This window comes from Aotus nancymaae, unplaced genomic scaffold (genome assembly GCF_030222135.1).
Source record: "Aotus nancymaae isolate 86718 unplaced genomic scaffold, 86718_ANA_hifiasm-v0.15.2.pri h1tg000029l, whole genome shotgun sequence".
Taxonomy (NCBI): Eukaryota; Metazoa; Chordata; class Mammalia; order Primates; family Aotidae; genus Aotus; species Aotus nancymaae.
The window spans coordinates 42,833,081-42,848,716 of record NW_026988442.1 but is presented as its reverse complement, the minus strand read 5'-3'; the positions used below and the strand labels follow the sequence as shown (position 1 = coordinate 42,848,716).

The 15,636-nt window shown below is 63.2% G+C and overlaps 1 protein-coding gene across 2 annotated transcripts; it reads left to right on the top strand.

Annotated features, from left to right (window-relative positions):
• Positions 1-3,636: 3,636 nt before the first annotated feature.
• ZNF512B (zinc finger protein 512B) lies at positions 3,637-13,700 on the top strand. Of its 2 annotated transcripts, none has more exons than XM_064382614.1 (17): positions 3,637-3,716; positions 6,264-6,386; positions 6,748-6,827; positions 7,283-7,411; positions 7,506-8,146; positions 8,231-8,457; positions 8,555-8,626; positions 8,732-8,869; positions 9,024-9,148; positions 9,244-9,336; positions 9,457-9,555; positions 9,754-9,924; positions 10,250-10,444; positions 10,652-10,753; positions 11,021-11,083; positions 11,662-11,760; positions 12,123-13,700. In XM_064382614.1, exons 2-17 carry the CDS (start codon positions 6,266-6,268, stop codon positions 12,372-12,374), a joined length of 2,607 nt encoding a protein of 868 aa, XP_064238684.1. In that variant the 5' UTR covers positions 3,637-3,716; positions 6,264-6,265; the 3' UTR covers positions 12,375-13,700. The 2 variants fall into 2 exon arrangements, with proteins under 2 accessions (XP_064238684.1, XP_064238683.1); XM_064382613.1 differs by having other exon boundaries at positions 6,685-6,827.
• Positions 13,701-15,636: the final 1,936 nt, after the last annotated feature.

Below are 15,636 nucleotides of genomic sequence, written 5' to 3'. Positions count from 1 at the left end.
CCAAGTGCTGGGTCTGCGAGGAGAGGGCGTCCGGGCAGCCACGACCACCAGGGGGCAGTGGCGTCGCGTCCTCGAGGGGCATCTGAGCCACCCCAGCGCTGAGGCTGGAAAGGGGGCTAAAGCCACCCTAGCGGGCAGCCCCCAGGCCTGAACTCAACACCCGACTCGCTGGAAGGCACAGCCCAGGCACACGCGAGAGGGTCCTGCAGCTGCCATGACACAGGACCACGAGGGGTGCTGAATTCTGGAGGCCGCAGTCCAAAGTCCAGCTCCCCCGGAGCCTCCGGGAGAACTCGGGCTCGTGGGCATTACTGGCGTCTCCGCCTCTGTAATCAGATCACCTCCTCCTCTTCCGTCTCTCAAATCTCCCTCTGCTTCCCTCTTAGGAGGAGACTTGGATTTGGGGCCCACCTGGGTAATACAGGATGATCTCTTCATCTCAAGATCCTTAGACAATCTGCAAATACCCTTTTCCCAATAAGGTCCCATCCACACACTCAGAAATGAAACATGAACATCCGGCCGGTTGCAGGGCTCACGCCTGTAATCCCAACACTTTGGGAGCCTGAGGCGGGTGGATCACCTGAGGTCAGGAGTTTGAGACCAGCCCGGCCAACATGGTGAAACCCCATCTCTACTAAAAATATAAAAAAGTAGCTGGGTGTGATGGCAGGCACCTGTAATCCCAGCTACTTGGGAGGCCGAGGCAGGAGAATCACTTAAACCCAGGAGGTGGAGGTTGTAGTGAACCGAGATCGTGCCATTGCACTCCAGCCTGGACAACTAGAACCAAGTTCCGTCTCAAAAACAAGAATCTGTGAACATCTGATGGGGGTTCCCGAGTCAGCAGTGAGTGCCCTGATGTGAGAAACACAGAAGGCCAGGCGCAGTGGCTCAGGCCTGCAATCCCAGCACTGGAAGACCAAGGCAGGAGTGTCGCTTGAGGCCAGGAGTTCAAGACTAGCCTGTGCAACATAGCAAGACCCCATCTCTACAAAACAACTTTTTAAACTAGCCAGGCATGGTGGCACATACCTGTAGTCCCAGCTACTTGGAGGGCTGAGGCTGGAGGATTCCTTGCGTCCAGGAGTTCAAGGCACAGTGAGCTCTGACCACTCAACTGTACTCCGGCCTGGGCAACAGAGCAAGACCCTGTCTTAAACACATACAGATCACAGGACACACCCTGACACAGAGCAATCGGACACCTAAGAACTCAGAGGCGCCGGGCGCGGTGGCTCACGCCTGTAATCCCAGCACTTTGGGAGGCCGAGGCGGGTGGATCACGAGGTCAAGAGATCGAGACCATCCTGGTCAACATGGTGAAATCCCGTTTCTACTAAAAATACAAAAATTAGCTGGGCGTAGTGGCGCACGCCTGTAGTCCCAGCTACTCAGGAAGCTGAGGCAGGAGAATTGCTTGAACCCGGGAGGTGGAGGTTGCAGTGAGCCAAGATTGCGCCACTGCACTCCACGCTGGTGCCTGGCAACAGAACAAGACTCTGTCTCAAAAAAAAAAAAAAAAAGAACTCGGAGGCATAAACCACACACACAGTCTCAATGACGCTGACACCAGCAAACACCAACACAAACACGTGCATGCAGTTGGCCAGACACACAGACACAAAGGTACGTGACAGCATGCCCACCTACAAACATGCCATCAACAGACACACAAACACTAGCATGCAGACACACAACGACCTCCTAATATGTAGAAACACATGGGACCCCGCACGTCCCCGACACACACAAACAGGCTGCATTACACAACACCCTGGCATCTAGCTGCACACAGAACACAACCGTCCTCTCATGGACATCAACCAGCACCCTGATGCTGTGACATGTCACAGCCTAGACACACATATGCTGAAATCCAGACACACTGTCCCCATGCGCCCTGATGTCTAGTTGCCCAGATGCTAACACACAGACAGGCGTTGGCCTCACCCAGCATGGGACGCGGCAATGTCCAAACAGATCGCACGTGTGGACACCGAGGCTCACACAGGGACAGCTGACCACCTTGGATGCACCTGAGGGGACACACACCGGCCCTCGGGAAGTCCTGCTGGTCCTATCCCCAGGGGGAAATGTCAGCAAGCAAAGGACATGATGGCACTAGCCTCGCAGGAAATGTCCTGCCCTTACTCCTCGGGTCACACAGGCTGGTGCGCACTGGCCTCTCTCTGGCTCAGAGTCCCAAGGGAAGGACCACCTGACTGCGTCTTCCACAAAAGCCCATCTCCATGTGAGTGCTCTGCTCTGCGCCAGGCTTGAGTGAAGCAGATCCCAGGCCCCTTCGAGGAAAGGCACAATTCTTCCCTGCCCAGTCCCCCAGCAGGTCCGCTGAGCTTTCTCCTGGGGCAACAGGGAAAGTGCCAACTGGGCCGGAAGGACCCCAGCGAAGGAGCTACACTTTGTAGCTCCATTTCCTGACTAGCAATTTCCAGCCCACATGAATTTTAAGGAGTCCAGAATGTTTGTAGTATGCAAAAAGAGGCATTACGAAACTTTTAAAAGTCTATTGTTTGTTTTTTTGAGACGGAGTCTTGCTCTGTTGCCAGGCTGCAGTGCAGTGGTAATATCCCGGCTCACTGCAACCTCTGCCTCCTGGGTTCAGGCGATTCTTCTGCTTCAGCCTCCCAAGTAGCTGGAACTACAGGTGTGCACCACCACGCCCAGCTAATTTGTGTATTTTTAGTACAGATAGAGTTTCACCATGTTGGCCAGGATGGTCTCCATCTCTTGACCTCATGATCCACCTTCCTCGGCCTCCCAAAGGGTTGGGATTACAGGCGTGAGCCACCACCCCAGCCTAAAAGTCTGTTTTAATTGCAAAAGTAATATATGCACATGGTTAAAAAATAAATAAATGCTAGCTGGGCGCAGTGTTTCATGCCTGTAATTCCAGCACTCTGAGAGGCCGATGTGGGTGGATCACAAGGTCAGGAGTTCGAGACCAGCCTGGTCAACTTGGTGAAACGCTGTCTCTACTAAAAATACAAAAAATTAGCTGGGCGTAGTGGCTGGCATGCGCCTGTAATCCCAGCTACTCGGGAGGCTGAGGCAGAAGAATTGCTTGAACCGGGGAGGCAGAGGTTGCAATGAGCCGAGATTGCACCACTGCACTCCAGCCTGAGTGACAGAACTAGACTCTTTCTCAAAAAAAAAAAAAAAAAAAAAGCTCTGTAGGCACAAGATGAAAACCCAGAGTCTCCCTGACTCTTCCCTCCTGAGGCCTGAGGTGTTCCCTGGGAGATGGGTGCTGTGATCAGGTAAGAATGGCCCTGCTTGAGCCTAGGAGTTCAAGGCCAGGCTGGTCAACACAGAAAGACCTCGTCTGTATGAATACTTTAAAACTTAGCCAGGTGTGGTGGCACACACCTGTAGTCCCAGCTACTTGGAAGGGTGAGGTGGGAGGATTGCTTGATCCCAGGTAGTAGAGGCTGCAGTGAGCCAAGATCACACCACTGCACTCCAGCCCAAATGACAGAGTGAGACCCTATCTCAAGAAAAAAAGAAAAGAAGAAAGGAGAGAGGGAGGGAGGGAGGAGGGGGCGGGAGGAGGGGGAGGGGAGGGAGGAGAGGGAGGGGAGGGAGGAGAGGGAGGGGAGGGAGGAAAGGAAGGAAGGGAAGGAAGGACAGGTGGGCAGGCTCTCCTGGGGGAAATTCTTGTGGGTCCTGTGCCAGACCGGTGCGGGGCCTCCCAGGTAAGGCGCACGGACCTCCTCCGGGTGCTCTTGAGGAGAGCACACCTTTCTCTGCCTTATTCATTCCCCAGTCCCGTGCTGTCAGTGCTCGGTCACCTCCGACCGCCCAGCCCACACTGGACCCCAGTGTCCCCTGCAGAAGCCCAGGCTGTGGGGCAGAGAAGGCGTGGGCACTGGCTCAGAACCACTGCCCCAGGGCCGGGAAAGGTTGATCCAGTGGTCAGTGACCCCGGTAAAGCCCCATGGCCTCAAGCCGCCAGGCTCTGCCAGGAGCCAGGCGATCCCCGCTGGGGGCCACCTGCAAAGAGGCTGAATCCTGCCCAGCGGGTGCACGGCCCCAGGGCCAGAGGTCAGGATCCCGCGCCCCAAGGCCGCCCTCGCCGCGCCGGCCAGGACGCGGTGCAATCAGGCCGCCTCAATCCGCGCGCCGGGCTCCAGGCACTGCCCAGCCCCGCTGTGCGGCCTCAGTTTACCCCCCTGTGCAAAACACGGCCCCCGCCCCAGGACTGCAGAACTGGCCACTCTGGGCTGCGGGACCGGCGACAGGGGCGACACCGCGAGCAGGGGGTACGCGGGGCAGCGCGGGGCAGCGCGGGGCGGCCCCTCCCGCCCCCTCCCCGTCGCGGGGCGGCCGCGGGAATAACGCGAGAGTTCGCCCCCTCCCCCCCGCAGTAAAACTGTCAAAGGTGGGAGGGGCGGGAGCGCGCATGTGCGCAGCGCCGCGCGCAGCCTGCGCCGCCCGGACCCCGCGCCCCGCGCCCCGCGCCCCCCGCCCCGGCCCGGCCCGGCCCGGCCGCAGCCCCGCTGGGCGCCGCAGGTAAGCGCCCGGCCGCGCCCCAGCCCCGACTCGGCCGCAGCCCCGGCGCCCGCCGCGCCCCGATCTCGACCCCGCGCGCGGGCCGAGGAGGGGGCCGGGCCCGGAGCCCCCCGCCCCGCGCCGCGCCCGAGCCCCGCGCCCCGCGCCGGCGCCGTCTTCCTGCCTCCTCCTTCTCCAGAAAAAGTCGCCATTTTGGTTCACTGCCTTCGCCCCCCCACCCCGCGCTCGCGCCCGGCCCTGCCCGGCCAGGCCGAGGCCCGCGCCCCGCGCCCGGCCCCAGGTGACAGGTGGGTGGCGAGGCGGGCCCCAGGTGCGCGTCCCGGGCCGCGCTCCCCCGCGCGCCCGGCCTGGGCCGGGGTCCCGGGCCGAGCGGCCTACGCGGCGGCCCCGCAGCCGGCGTCTCCTGCGCGCAGCGCGGCCAGCCCCCTCTCCCCGCCAGGGCCTGGTAGCCCCGCTGTGCTCGGGAGGGCCGAAGCCCCTTCTCATCCGGGAGGCGAGTCGCGTCTCTGCCCCCAACCCGGCCCTGGCCTCAGGTCCCACTACTGTGAATTCTTCGCCCAGGCTTCAAAAAAACTGGATGCGGGTCCTCAGCAGGCACCTGCACCCCAGGCCACCGGCGTGGTCAGGGGCTGGGATGACTCCTGCCGGCCCTGTCTCCTTTCGAAGTTGCAAAGTGAGGCCTTCCAGAGAACTTTGTCCCCGACACTGGCCTCCCCCTTGGCAATGGGCGATGACTGTCCTGACCTCTGACCCCTGCTCTCTGGCCCTCCTGGACACAGCAGCCCCTTCCCATGCCCTGGGATCCAAGTTAATTAGAAGCTGTCAGGAGGGGCCACCTCCCCGCTCAGCCCTCACCCTGCTTCCTGTCCCACCCCTTCCAGGGCCTTTCCACAGGGCTAGGCCCAGCATCTCCTCTGCTCCCCAGCTCTCGGGTTGGGGTTCCCCGCAGCACAGGCCCTCGGGGGCCCAGCCTGGGGCAGCAGGGCGTTCTCTCTGGCCAGCAGCCTGGGCCTTCAGTGCCCGTGCTTCTGAGACTCGTTTGGTTGAAGTGGTGGTGGCGGGTCAGTAGACGGGACCGAGGCTTCAGAGAGAGGTGGGGTGAGGGGCAGGTCAGCCGCCAAGAGCGGGGACAGGAGCTAGGTGCAGTGCTGGAGTGGGCCAGGGGTCCTCAGCCCACCTCAACTGTTTTGCATCTGCGTCTGGTGAGGGTTCCAAGGGTGCCTGCCTGGGAGGGGCACTGCATCAGGTCTGCCTGGGAAGGGATGAGGGCCGCGGTGAGAAGCTGGGCCCCCCTGCTGGGCCCAGGCAGCCTGTGAGCCAGCAGCCATCACTCGAGACATAATTGGCCCCCGGAGGAATGTTGCCAGCCTCCTTCCTCCTGCACAGGCACCTCTCCCGGGGACACACCCCTCCCAGCTCTGGGTAGGAGTGCGTCAGCTTCGGCAGCATCTTCGCAGCTGCACACCTGTCAGGAAGGGGGTCTGGAAGCTGGTGAGGGTCTCAGCACAGGACTAGGTCCTTCCAAACTGATGATGCCTCCTGGGTTGTCTGGGGAGACCTTGACAGGCAGCTCCCGCTACATCCGAAGCCCCCATCACTTGCTTTCCCATGTGAGGCCAGGCTCCTCTTCCCCGATCAGAGAGGGCCTGCGGAGGAAGGGGCTCCAGGAGCCCCATCGCGTGTTCGCAGGGGACCCGTCAGGCTTCACAGAATGTCCACTTGCTCTGCAGAGATGACGGATCCTTTCTGCGTTGGAGGCCGTCGGCTCCCAGGGTCCAGCAAGAGTGGTCCCGGGAAGGATGGCAGCCGAAAGGAGGTCCGACTGCCGATGCTGCACGACCCACCAAAGATGGGTAAGAGGAGTCGGCCAAAGTCGATTCCAGGTGGTTCTGGGCAGCAAGTGTTAGGAGTGGGCCACTTCCCGACGTCCTGTCTCCAGGCACCCAGCCAGGCCATGGAGTTCCTGAGGACCTAAGCAGGGTGGCATCGCCTTGGACGTAGCCCAGGGCCCTGGGTTCTTGTCCTCAGCTGGCCGCAGCCCCTGAGCCGGCGCCCTGGTGTTGGAACAGTGGTGCTCATCGTGGGCCTGTGCAGCTCCTGGCGGTACGCAGTGCTGCACGGCTTCCAGCCTTGCTGTGTTGTGTGCTGCAGGGATGCCGGTGGTCCGTGGTGGACAGACAGTGCCCGGCCAAGCCCCTCTCTGCTTTGACCCAGGAAGTCCAGCCAGCGACAAGACAGAAGGGAAGAAAAAGGGGCGGCCAAAAGCTGAGACCCAGACCCTCCGAGACATTCCTGTGAGCTCCCTCAGGGCCACGGTGGGGCTCACGCTGGGGTCTCCCTATCAATCAGGGCCACGGTAGGGCTATTCTGGGGTCTCTCTGTCAATCAGGGCCACAGTGGGGCTCATCTGGGGTCTCCCTGTCCAGCCACTGTCCTGGCCTCATCTGTCCTCTGCACATCTGGTACCAACTCTATGCTTCAGGTGTGGGCACTGGGCTGGCAGGCTTCCTGAGGCCTGGCTTTGTATTTGATGTGCCGTGAGATTCCGGGAGTCACATTGGTGGGCTCCCAGAACAGGCCTTGTGCCTGGCCACTGCCGGGATGGCTTGAATTCCCACCGCAGTCCCGAGGTTGAGGGGCTCACATGGTGTGTGTGCCCTGCAGGCCCAGGGAGGGCTCTGAGTCGGGCTCGGGCTGGCGGTGGCCCTGGTGGCTGCAGGTCAGCATCGCTGCCTTTCCCCACACCCAGCTCTCCCTGATGAACGACTGGAAGGATGAGTTCAAGGCACACTCGAGGGTGAAGTGTCCAAACTCGGGGTGCTGGCTGGAGTTCCCCAGCATCTACGGGCTCAAGTACCATTACCAGCGGTGCCAAGGGGTAAGGGGCTGTGGGTCGGGGAAGAGGAGGCCTCGGGGTGTGTCTGCGCAGAGGCCCTTGGGGCCCTGTCCCACACCTGTCCACACCTGCCCAGGGCGCCATCTCAGATCGGCTGGCCTTCCCCTGCCCCTTCTGTGAGGCCGCATTCACCTCTAAGACCCAGCTGGAGAAACACCGGACTTGGAACCACTTGGACCGGCCCCTGCCTGCCCCCAAGCCTGGGCCCATCAGCCGGCCGGTCACCATCAGCCGGCCCGTTGGGGTCAGCAAGCCCATCGGAGTGAGCAAACCTGTCACTATCGGCAAACCCGTGGGTGTCAGCAAACCCATAGGCATCAGCAAGCCGGTCTCGGTCGGCAGGCCCATGCCGGTCACCAAGGCCATGCCGGTCACCAGGCCCGTGCCGGCCACCAAACCTGTCACCATCAGCAGGCCCATGCCGGTCACCAAGGCCATGCAGGTCACCAGGCCCGTGCCGGCCACCAAACCCATCACAGTCACCAAGTCTGTGCCGGTCACCAAACCCATTACGGTCACAAAGCTTGTGACAGTCACAAAACCCGTGCCGGTTACCAAGCCAGTGACAGTCAGCAGGCCCATTGTGGTCAGCAAGCCAGTGACGGTCAGCAGGCCCATTGCCATCAGCAGACACACACCGCCCTGCAAAATGGTGCTGCTGACCAAGTCAGAAAACAAAGCACCTCGTGCCACAGGGAGGAACAGTGGTAAGAAAAGGTAATGGGGCTCATTCCAGCTTGGGGTGCTCCTCGGCCATAGAAGTTAGGCCCTCCTGGGCCTCACCTCACCTGCTCCCTGCAGGGCTGCGGACAGCCTGGACGCCTGCCCAATTCCACCCAAGCAGGCCAGGCCAGAGAACGGGCAGTACGGCCCCTCCACCGTGGGCCAGAGCTCGGCCTTCCAGCTGAGTGCAGACACCAGCAGCGGTTCCTTGTCGCCGGGCAGCAGGCCCTCAGGGGGCCCAGAGGCACTGCGAGCTGTGGGCCCCGCCTCCCCACCCGAGGAGGATCCTGAGCGCTCAAAGCACAGTAAGACGAGAGCCCCGGGGGCAGCGGCCGGGCCGGCTCCGCCTCCAGAAGGTTATTTGACCAGAGTCTTGGCCCCCGTTTTGTCTCCCCGAGTCAGGAAGGAAACAGAAGACACCCAAGAAGTTTACAGGGGAGCAGCCATCCATCTCAGGGACCTTTGGGCTCAAAGGTAAGACTCCCCCCAACCCGTGCGCACATCCAGGGCTGGGGGTGTCCACTGAGGGACAGCCCCTGAGCCCACCCCTGCCTCGCCCCATCCCCTGTGTGCCCACAGGCCTGGTCAAAGCTGAGGACAAGGCCCGAGTTCACCGCTCCAAGAAGCAGGAGGGGCCGGGCCCTGAGGATGTCCGGAAGAAGGTGCCAGCTGCCCCCGTCACTGTCAGCAAGGAGGCACCGGCCCATCCAGCTCCAGGTAGGGGCTGCCCGGCAGGGGCCCAGGGCAGCTCTAGACTGCGGGTAGATCCCACAGGACAGGGATGGGGCTGAGTGTGGAGACTGGATTCTGTGCCTGGCGTCCAGGGCACCCAGGACCCCCACAACCTTCGAGGCCCCTGCCTTGCCCACAGGCGGCCCCGAGGAGCAGTGGCAGCGGGCCATCCATGAGCGCGGGGAAGCCGTCTGCCCCACCTGCAACGTGGTCACCCGGAAGACTCTTGTGGGGCTGAAGAAGCACATGGAGGTGTGTCAGAAGGTAAGGCCGCGGACCAAAATGGGTTTGGTGGCAGGCACGGGTTTGGGAGGGAGGCCCGGCCGTGGGCAGGCTTCCCACATGTGGGTCCGCTGCAGCTGCAGGACGCGCTCAGGTGCCAGCACTGCCAGAAGCAGTTCAAGTCCAAGGCGGGCCTCAACTACCACACCATGGCGGAGCACAGTGCCAAGGTACCGCGGGCCAGCCCCAGCGCCCAGCCTTGGATGACGGGGGCCCGACGCCTGGGTGGGGTGGGGCCGGGGCAGGGCCCCATGGTGGGGGTGGGTCACTGAGGCTCAGCCTGTCCCCAGCCCTCCGACACCGAGGCCTCTGAGGGTGGCGAGCAGGAGGAGCGCGAGCGGCTGCGCAAGGTGCTGAAGCAGATGGGACGGCTGCGCTGCCCCCAGGAGGTCAGCGGGGGCCGGGGTGGGGCGGGGCCGGGGGCGGGGCGGGGCCGGGGCGGGGCGGCACAGGGGTGGGGCGGGGCGGGGCAGGGCAGGGGGGGCACGGGTGGGGCGGGGCAGGGCAGGGGGGGCACAGGGGTGGGGTGGGGCAGGGCAGGGGGGCGCCCTGCTGGCCACTCACCCGTCCTCTGGTCTGACCCCCAGGGTTGTGGGGCTGCCTTCTCCAGCCTCATGGGCTACCAGTACCACCAGCGGCGCTGCGGGAAGCCGCCCTGTGAGGTGGACAGTCCCTCCTTCCCCTGCGCCCACTGCGGCAAGACATACCGATCCAAGGCCGGCCACGACTACCACGTGCGCTCAGAGCACACGGCCCCTGTGAGTGGCTCTGCTGTGGCCCCGTGCCGTGGTGCGGCACTTGTTCATGTGCTGTGTGCCTGGTGTGTGCCTCGGGTACCAGCTGTATCTGTTCATGGGCCGCCTGACGCCTGCGTTTCCCACCCTCTCTGTACAAGACGTGTGTCCCTGCAGGCGGGAGGGTGAAACCTGCACGTTCCCTGGGGTTGGCTGTGTCAGCCGCGTCCTCAGCACGCTGCGAGGCCTGGAGGTCCGCCGGCCTTCAGGGTGGCCCCGCCGCGCGCTGACCCGACCTGCCTCTTGCCATCTTGTTCCTGTGGCTCACTCTGGCCTCCACGCCCTCCAGCCCCCCGAGGAGCCCACAGACAAGTCCCCCGAGGCTGAGGACCTGCTGGGTGTGGAGCGGACCCCGAGCGGGCGCGTCCGCCGCACGTCGGCCCAGGTGGCCGTGTTCCACCTGCAGGAGATAGCGGAGGACGAGCTGGCCCGCGACTGGACCAAGCGGCGCATGAAGGACGACCTCGTGCCTGAGACTGCGCGGGTGAGCTGCCCGCCCGGTGCTGGGGAAGCGCGGTGGCCTCTGGGCAGGATCTGCCTTGGCCTGAGCCTCGGTACGGCCACTCCTGCGACCTGGGCCGACCGCTGCCTCCCCATCTGTGGCGGGTGTCGCCTGCTGCCGAGGCAAGCGTTAGAGCAGCCAGGGGTGTCTTCTGGCCTGGGGCTCACCCTGGTGCTGTTGAATTCACAGCTCAACTACACTCGGCCAGGGCTCCCCACGCTGAACCCCCAGCTGCTAGAGGCGTGGAAGAATGAAGTGAAGGAGAAAGGCCACGTCAACTGTCCCAACGACGTGAGCGGAGGCAGCCGGGTGGGGCGCGTGGGGAGCCATGCAGGGACAGAGCCCGGGTGTGGCCCTCTGGGCAGGAGCGGAGGCTGAGACCTTGCAGGAGGTGCCCAGCCCACCCAGGCCTTGCATGCCCAGCCTGCCCAATCCCCAGGACTCACACACCCTCACTTGCTCCAAAGAGGCCTCAGAGATCCCCTGGGCTGGGGCAGGGGTGTATCTTGGTGCGGGGTGCCCGCCAGAGGCACTCGCCCACGGCTGCCTCCCCTGCAGTGCTGCGAAGCCATCTACTCCAGCGTGTCCGGACTCAAGGCTCATCTTGCCAGCTGCAGCAAGGTCAGTTCTGGGGCCTGCCCCACAGCCAGCTGCCCAGCTCACCCAGAGCAGGCCCCCCCGCAACAATAGTGTGGGACCCTGCCCTGCCCCCCACTTTTTCCACTCAGCTGCCTCTTCCATGAACCCAGAGACTGGCTGGAGACTGATGGCCAACCTAGGACACCTCCCTGACCCCTAGCCCCAACCATAAGCCAGTGTATCCTCGCCTTGTCCTTGGAGCTCTGGGTTCATGTGGGCATGAGTGGGCACCCCGATCCAGGCAGAGGGCACGCTGTCTCGGAATAAGGGATGCTCAGCAGAGATCTGTAGCTCTTCCCCAAGCACCTGCCTCTCCTGACCCTTCCTCTCCCCCACCACCCCTGCAGCCCTGGCAACCCAGTGGTCCCCAGCACTGCTCGGGCATGGTCCCTGGCATTGCTCGGGCATGGTCCCCGGCACTGCTTCAGCTTTCCTTTGGCCATCCCTGACCCTGACCCTTTAGCCATGAGTAAGGGCTTAGGACAGATCTGGGTGCTTTGGGTCCTCCAAGGGCTGGGGCGGGTCTAACCTTTGGGGGCTGGCCTGCCCGTGCATTGCAGGGGGCCCACCTGGCAGGGAAGTACCGCTGCCTGCTGTGTCCGAAGGAGTTCAGCTCTGAGAGTGGCGTCAAATACCACATTCTCAAGACCCACGCAGAGGTGCGAGGGCCATCACCAGGGCCTGTGGCTGGGGGCTAGCCCAGGAGGGGCCAGGGCCGTGGTTGGGCACCCCTTGGGGGTGGGAGGTCAATGGCCTGCATGGAATGTGCCTGGGTGAGCGTCCAACATGGAGAAATCTGGTGGTTTCTCCTCAGTGGGGTCTGCCTTCCCTGGGAGAACTGGGAGGCTTGCACCCTGAGCTGGAGCCGCCCCGAGGGTGTCCACTGGTCCCGCCCCCGGCAGCCTGGCTGCAGGTGCCTGCCTGGTCTCGAAGGCTGCCAGGCCTTCAGTTCTCAGGCCACACCTGGTGCGTGTGCTCAGCGTCCAGTCCCAGGTCTTCATCAGCGCTTTCCTCTCCCCAGAACTGGTTCCGAACATCAGCAGACCCACCTCCTAAACACCGGAGCCAGGACTCGGTGGTGCCCAAGAATGAAAAGAAGAAAAATCTGGCAGGCGGGAAGAAGCGGGGCCGAAAGCCGAAGGAACGGCCCCCAGAGGAGCCTGTGCCCAAGCTGCCCCTGCGCCGGGACGACTGGCCTCTGGGATGCAGGGACAAGGGGGCCCGGGGCTCCACTGGCCGGAAGCTGGGAGCCAGCAAGGCGCCTGAAAAGTGAGCTTGGTGGGTGGGGCCTAGCCCCCACGCAGCCGCCACGCCGCGCTCCGTCCGGGCAGGGCTAGCCCCAGGACCTCCGTCCTCCAGTTTCTCTTCCCCATCCCTGCCTCTTCATCCGTCCAGAGGGGGCAGCCAGCCACTCTCCCTTTCCTAAAGGTGGCCCTTCCCTGTTAAGGCTGCCACAGGGCACACCTGGGTTGGGGCTCTCCAAGGTGTGCCCAGGAGAAGTGCAATAGCCGGGAGGGGGGCCCCTCCCCGTGGGAATGTGTCCGGGGCCTTGGTGCCACGGGGGCTGCAGTGCAGAGCAGGCAGATGGCCTTCGCCTCCCCTGCTCTGCTTCCTCAGGCCCTGCTGGGGCCACACCCTGGCTCCCCCAAGGCTCAGGCATCCCTGGTAACCCGTGGTTCTGGGCTGGTGAGGGCACCTGAGCCACCCGGCAGCCAGCAGCCACCATCCTGGCCTCACCTCCCCACAACACTGGAACTCCAGCACCCCCAGCTACCTCCCAGGACAGACCCCCGTCTGACCACTGCCATGCTGAGCTGACCAGCTCCTGCCAACCCTCAGCCACCCTTGGTCCCCCCGCTTCTATGTTCTACCTCTCCAGGCCTGGTCCCCTCCCCCAACCCCTGCCCCTCCTCTGTCACTGCAATCCCTGCTGTGCTCAGGCCCTGCCCCACAGGCCTGTCTGTAGTGCTCCCAGCTTGTGGTAAGGGAGGGGTTTTGCTTCTGGCACCTACAGGGCAGCAGGAGCTTGATGCCCTCCAACACAGCCCTCGGGGTGCAGGGCCCCTGGAGTGTGCTCTGCCTCCAGTGTTCAGCCTTTGGGCACCGCGGGCCTAGGTTGGAGCAGCCTCACGGAGTCGGGATGGACTAACTTGGGCCCTGGGGTCTTCCCGGAGCCCTTGGGCTGTGGGGCGGGAAGCTGGGTAGAGCTGGCCTGGCTCTGAGTGGCCACTGGGGGAAGGCAGCCTTCTGTCTGCCAATCTGGGTAGGCCCAGTGGCCAAGCTCTCACGGGAGCCCCTTCCCCGCTTTCTTTTTTTTAACCTGTCCCCATTGTTTCTGGTTGTATGGCCATTTGATGAGAACTGAAGGCCAGCCAGGGAGGGGCTTGGCCAAAGTCACAGCAGTTTGGTGGCAGCTCCAGAGCTGTCTTTGCCCGCTTTGTGGCCCTGAGGGTGGCTGGGTCTATAGGTTCAACAGAGGTCAGGCCGGGAGTCCAGGGTGCCTGGAAGAGGTGGCCGCAGCCTCTGGCTCCTTCCCTGGGCCCTGCCTTCCAACCACAGCATTGCAGGGAGGATGAGGCTCAGAGCGGGTGGGTTTGGAGGGAGGCATTTTCCAGGGTGGGTGGGAGTGGGCTGAGGGCTCATCCCCACTGACCCTGGACGATGTGAATTTTGATGTTTGCCCGTGTGCGTGTGTCTCCTGGGTGTAGTGGATGCCAGTCTTGTTGCTGTGACAAGTAACAACCTTTTTTTTAAAATTGTTTTTTATACAAAAACTCACAACAATCTGACATTTGGTGCTAAGGGTTTCCTGGTGCAGATGGTGGGCCTGGGGTTTGGGCGGGGACCTCTGGGGTTTGGGTCCCTTGCTGCTCAGGGAGGCAGTACTGGGCACTGCCTCTGCCCCCAGCACCCGCCCTCACCCATCCCCCAGGGAGAAGGGGCCCCACTGGGCTCGGCCTGGAGTAGTAGGGAGACAGGTTCCAGGAGCACTTTGGGGACTGGGGTTGTGGTACACTTCCTGTCTCTGGCTTTGTCCTTCGGCCACAAGGCTCTGACCCTCAGCAGCCCTGGCTGGATGTGCTAGGGAGGGAGTGTGGAGACCTGGACTCCCCCAACGCACACACACCTCGGCCTCATGAGAGGATGAAGGCTTGGACAGAGTGGACGTGACCCAGCGACAGACGGTCAGGGGAGGCTTTGCTTCCTGAGTCCCAGAGCTGCACTGGTGCAGCTGGAGCTGGAGCTGGAGCTGAAGCTGGAGCTGGAGCTGGAGCTGGAGGAGGGTGGGGTCTGGCAGCTGCTGCTGGGGCAGCCTCACGAGGTGAAGGGAGCAGGCAACTGGCAGGGGGGCCTAGGTGCACTTTGGCCTGGCGACCAACGGCGGGAGGAGGTTGGACCTGAACACCTCTGCAGGGCGTGGCGCCTGCCCCAGCGCCTCAGGTACCTGGCCCTTGGGGAGGAGAGAAGAGGGTCTGGTTTTTGCTGGGGGCGAGTTTCCGGGACGCTCCCAAAGCCCCCAAGTAGTCCCTGGTGTGGGAAGGGGAGTCCTGGGTAACTTGATGTTAGCACTTTAAGCCCCTTGGTCTCTAAGGTAGGCGTGGGGGCTACCGCCAGATGTGGCTGTTGGGTCTGACCCCTCCCTTCTGCCCTCCTCGCCCACGTGCTGGTCTGCAGAGCCCACCTCCCGAGGGGTCGGGCCCTGGGTGGAGCTCAGCAGGGTCTGCCCACGCCCTCTGGCCTCCGGGAGCCATCAGTGAGGGACCAACAGGACGGACCCCTGGGGCGTGGTGGGCGCCGGCCCTGCCCGAGGCCCAGTCGGGGCCCTCTCTGCAGATCTACCTCGGGCTCAGCGCACGCCCCCTGCCCGGAGCAGAAGGGGCCCGGAAGGGCTGACCCACCGGGCCGACACCCACGAAAGTGGGGCGCACTTTATTCGCTGGTGCAGAGGCAGGTGAGGTGAAGGGAAGGAGCCTGCGGGGCCGGCCCGTGCGCTCCCCTGCCCGCGCCGCGCGTCCTGCGCTTCGGGTCTTTGAACGCCAGTTCTCAGTACATAAGTGCATTTTGAAAGAGGCTCCAGCTATCACTTGTAACCATATCTATATACATATATATTCTATCTACAAAGCGTTTATTTGCGAGATGTTTCGACGGTGAGCTCGGGCCCCGCCCGCCTTGTGACCATCTGTCCCCGGTCCTCGTCCCCGCCCCGCGCCCTGGTCCCGAGTGACGTGGGGACGGGCCATCACTGTATGTACTGAAATGACTGTATCAAATAAATGTTTATTGATTTTTTTTCCAGGGTTTTTGTGCGGCTGAGTTTGTGGTGAAACGCAGGGGGCGGGGTCCTCCGGTCAAGTGGCGGCGGCGGGCGAACTACGAGTCCCGCGTGCCCGCCGGGCGGCCTTATGGGGCTTGTAGTCCGCGACGCACGGCCTTGTGGTCTTTGTAGTCCGCGGTAGGTGGGGCGCGCTACCCCGTGGGGCTTGTAGTCCGCGGTGGGCGGGAGCGGGAACCGCCAGCTCCCGGCGGCCCAC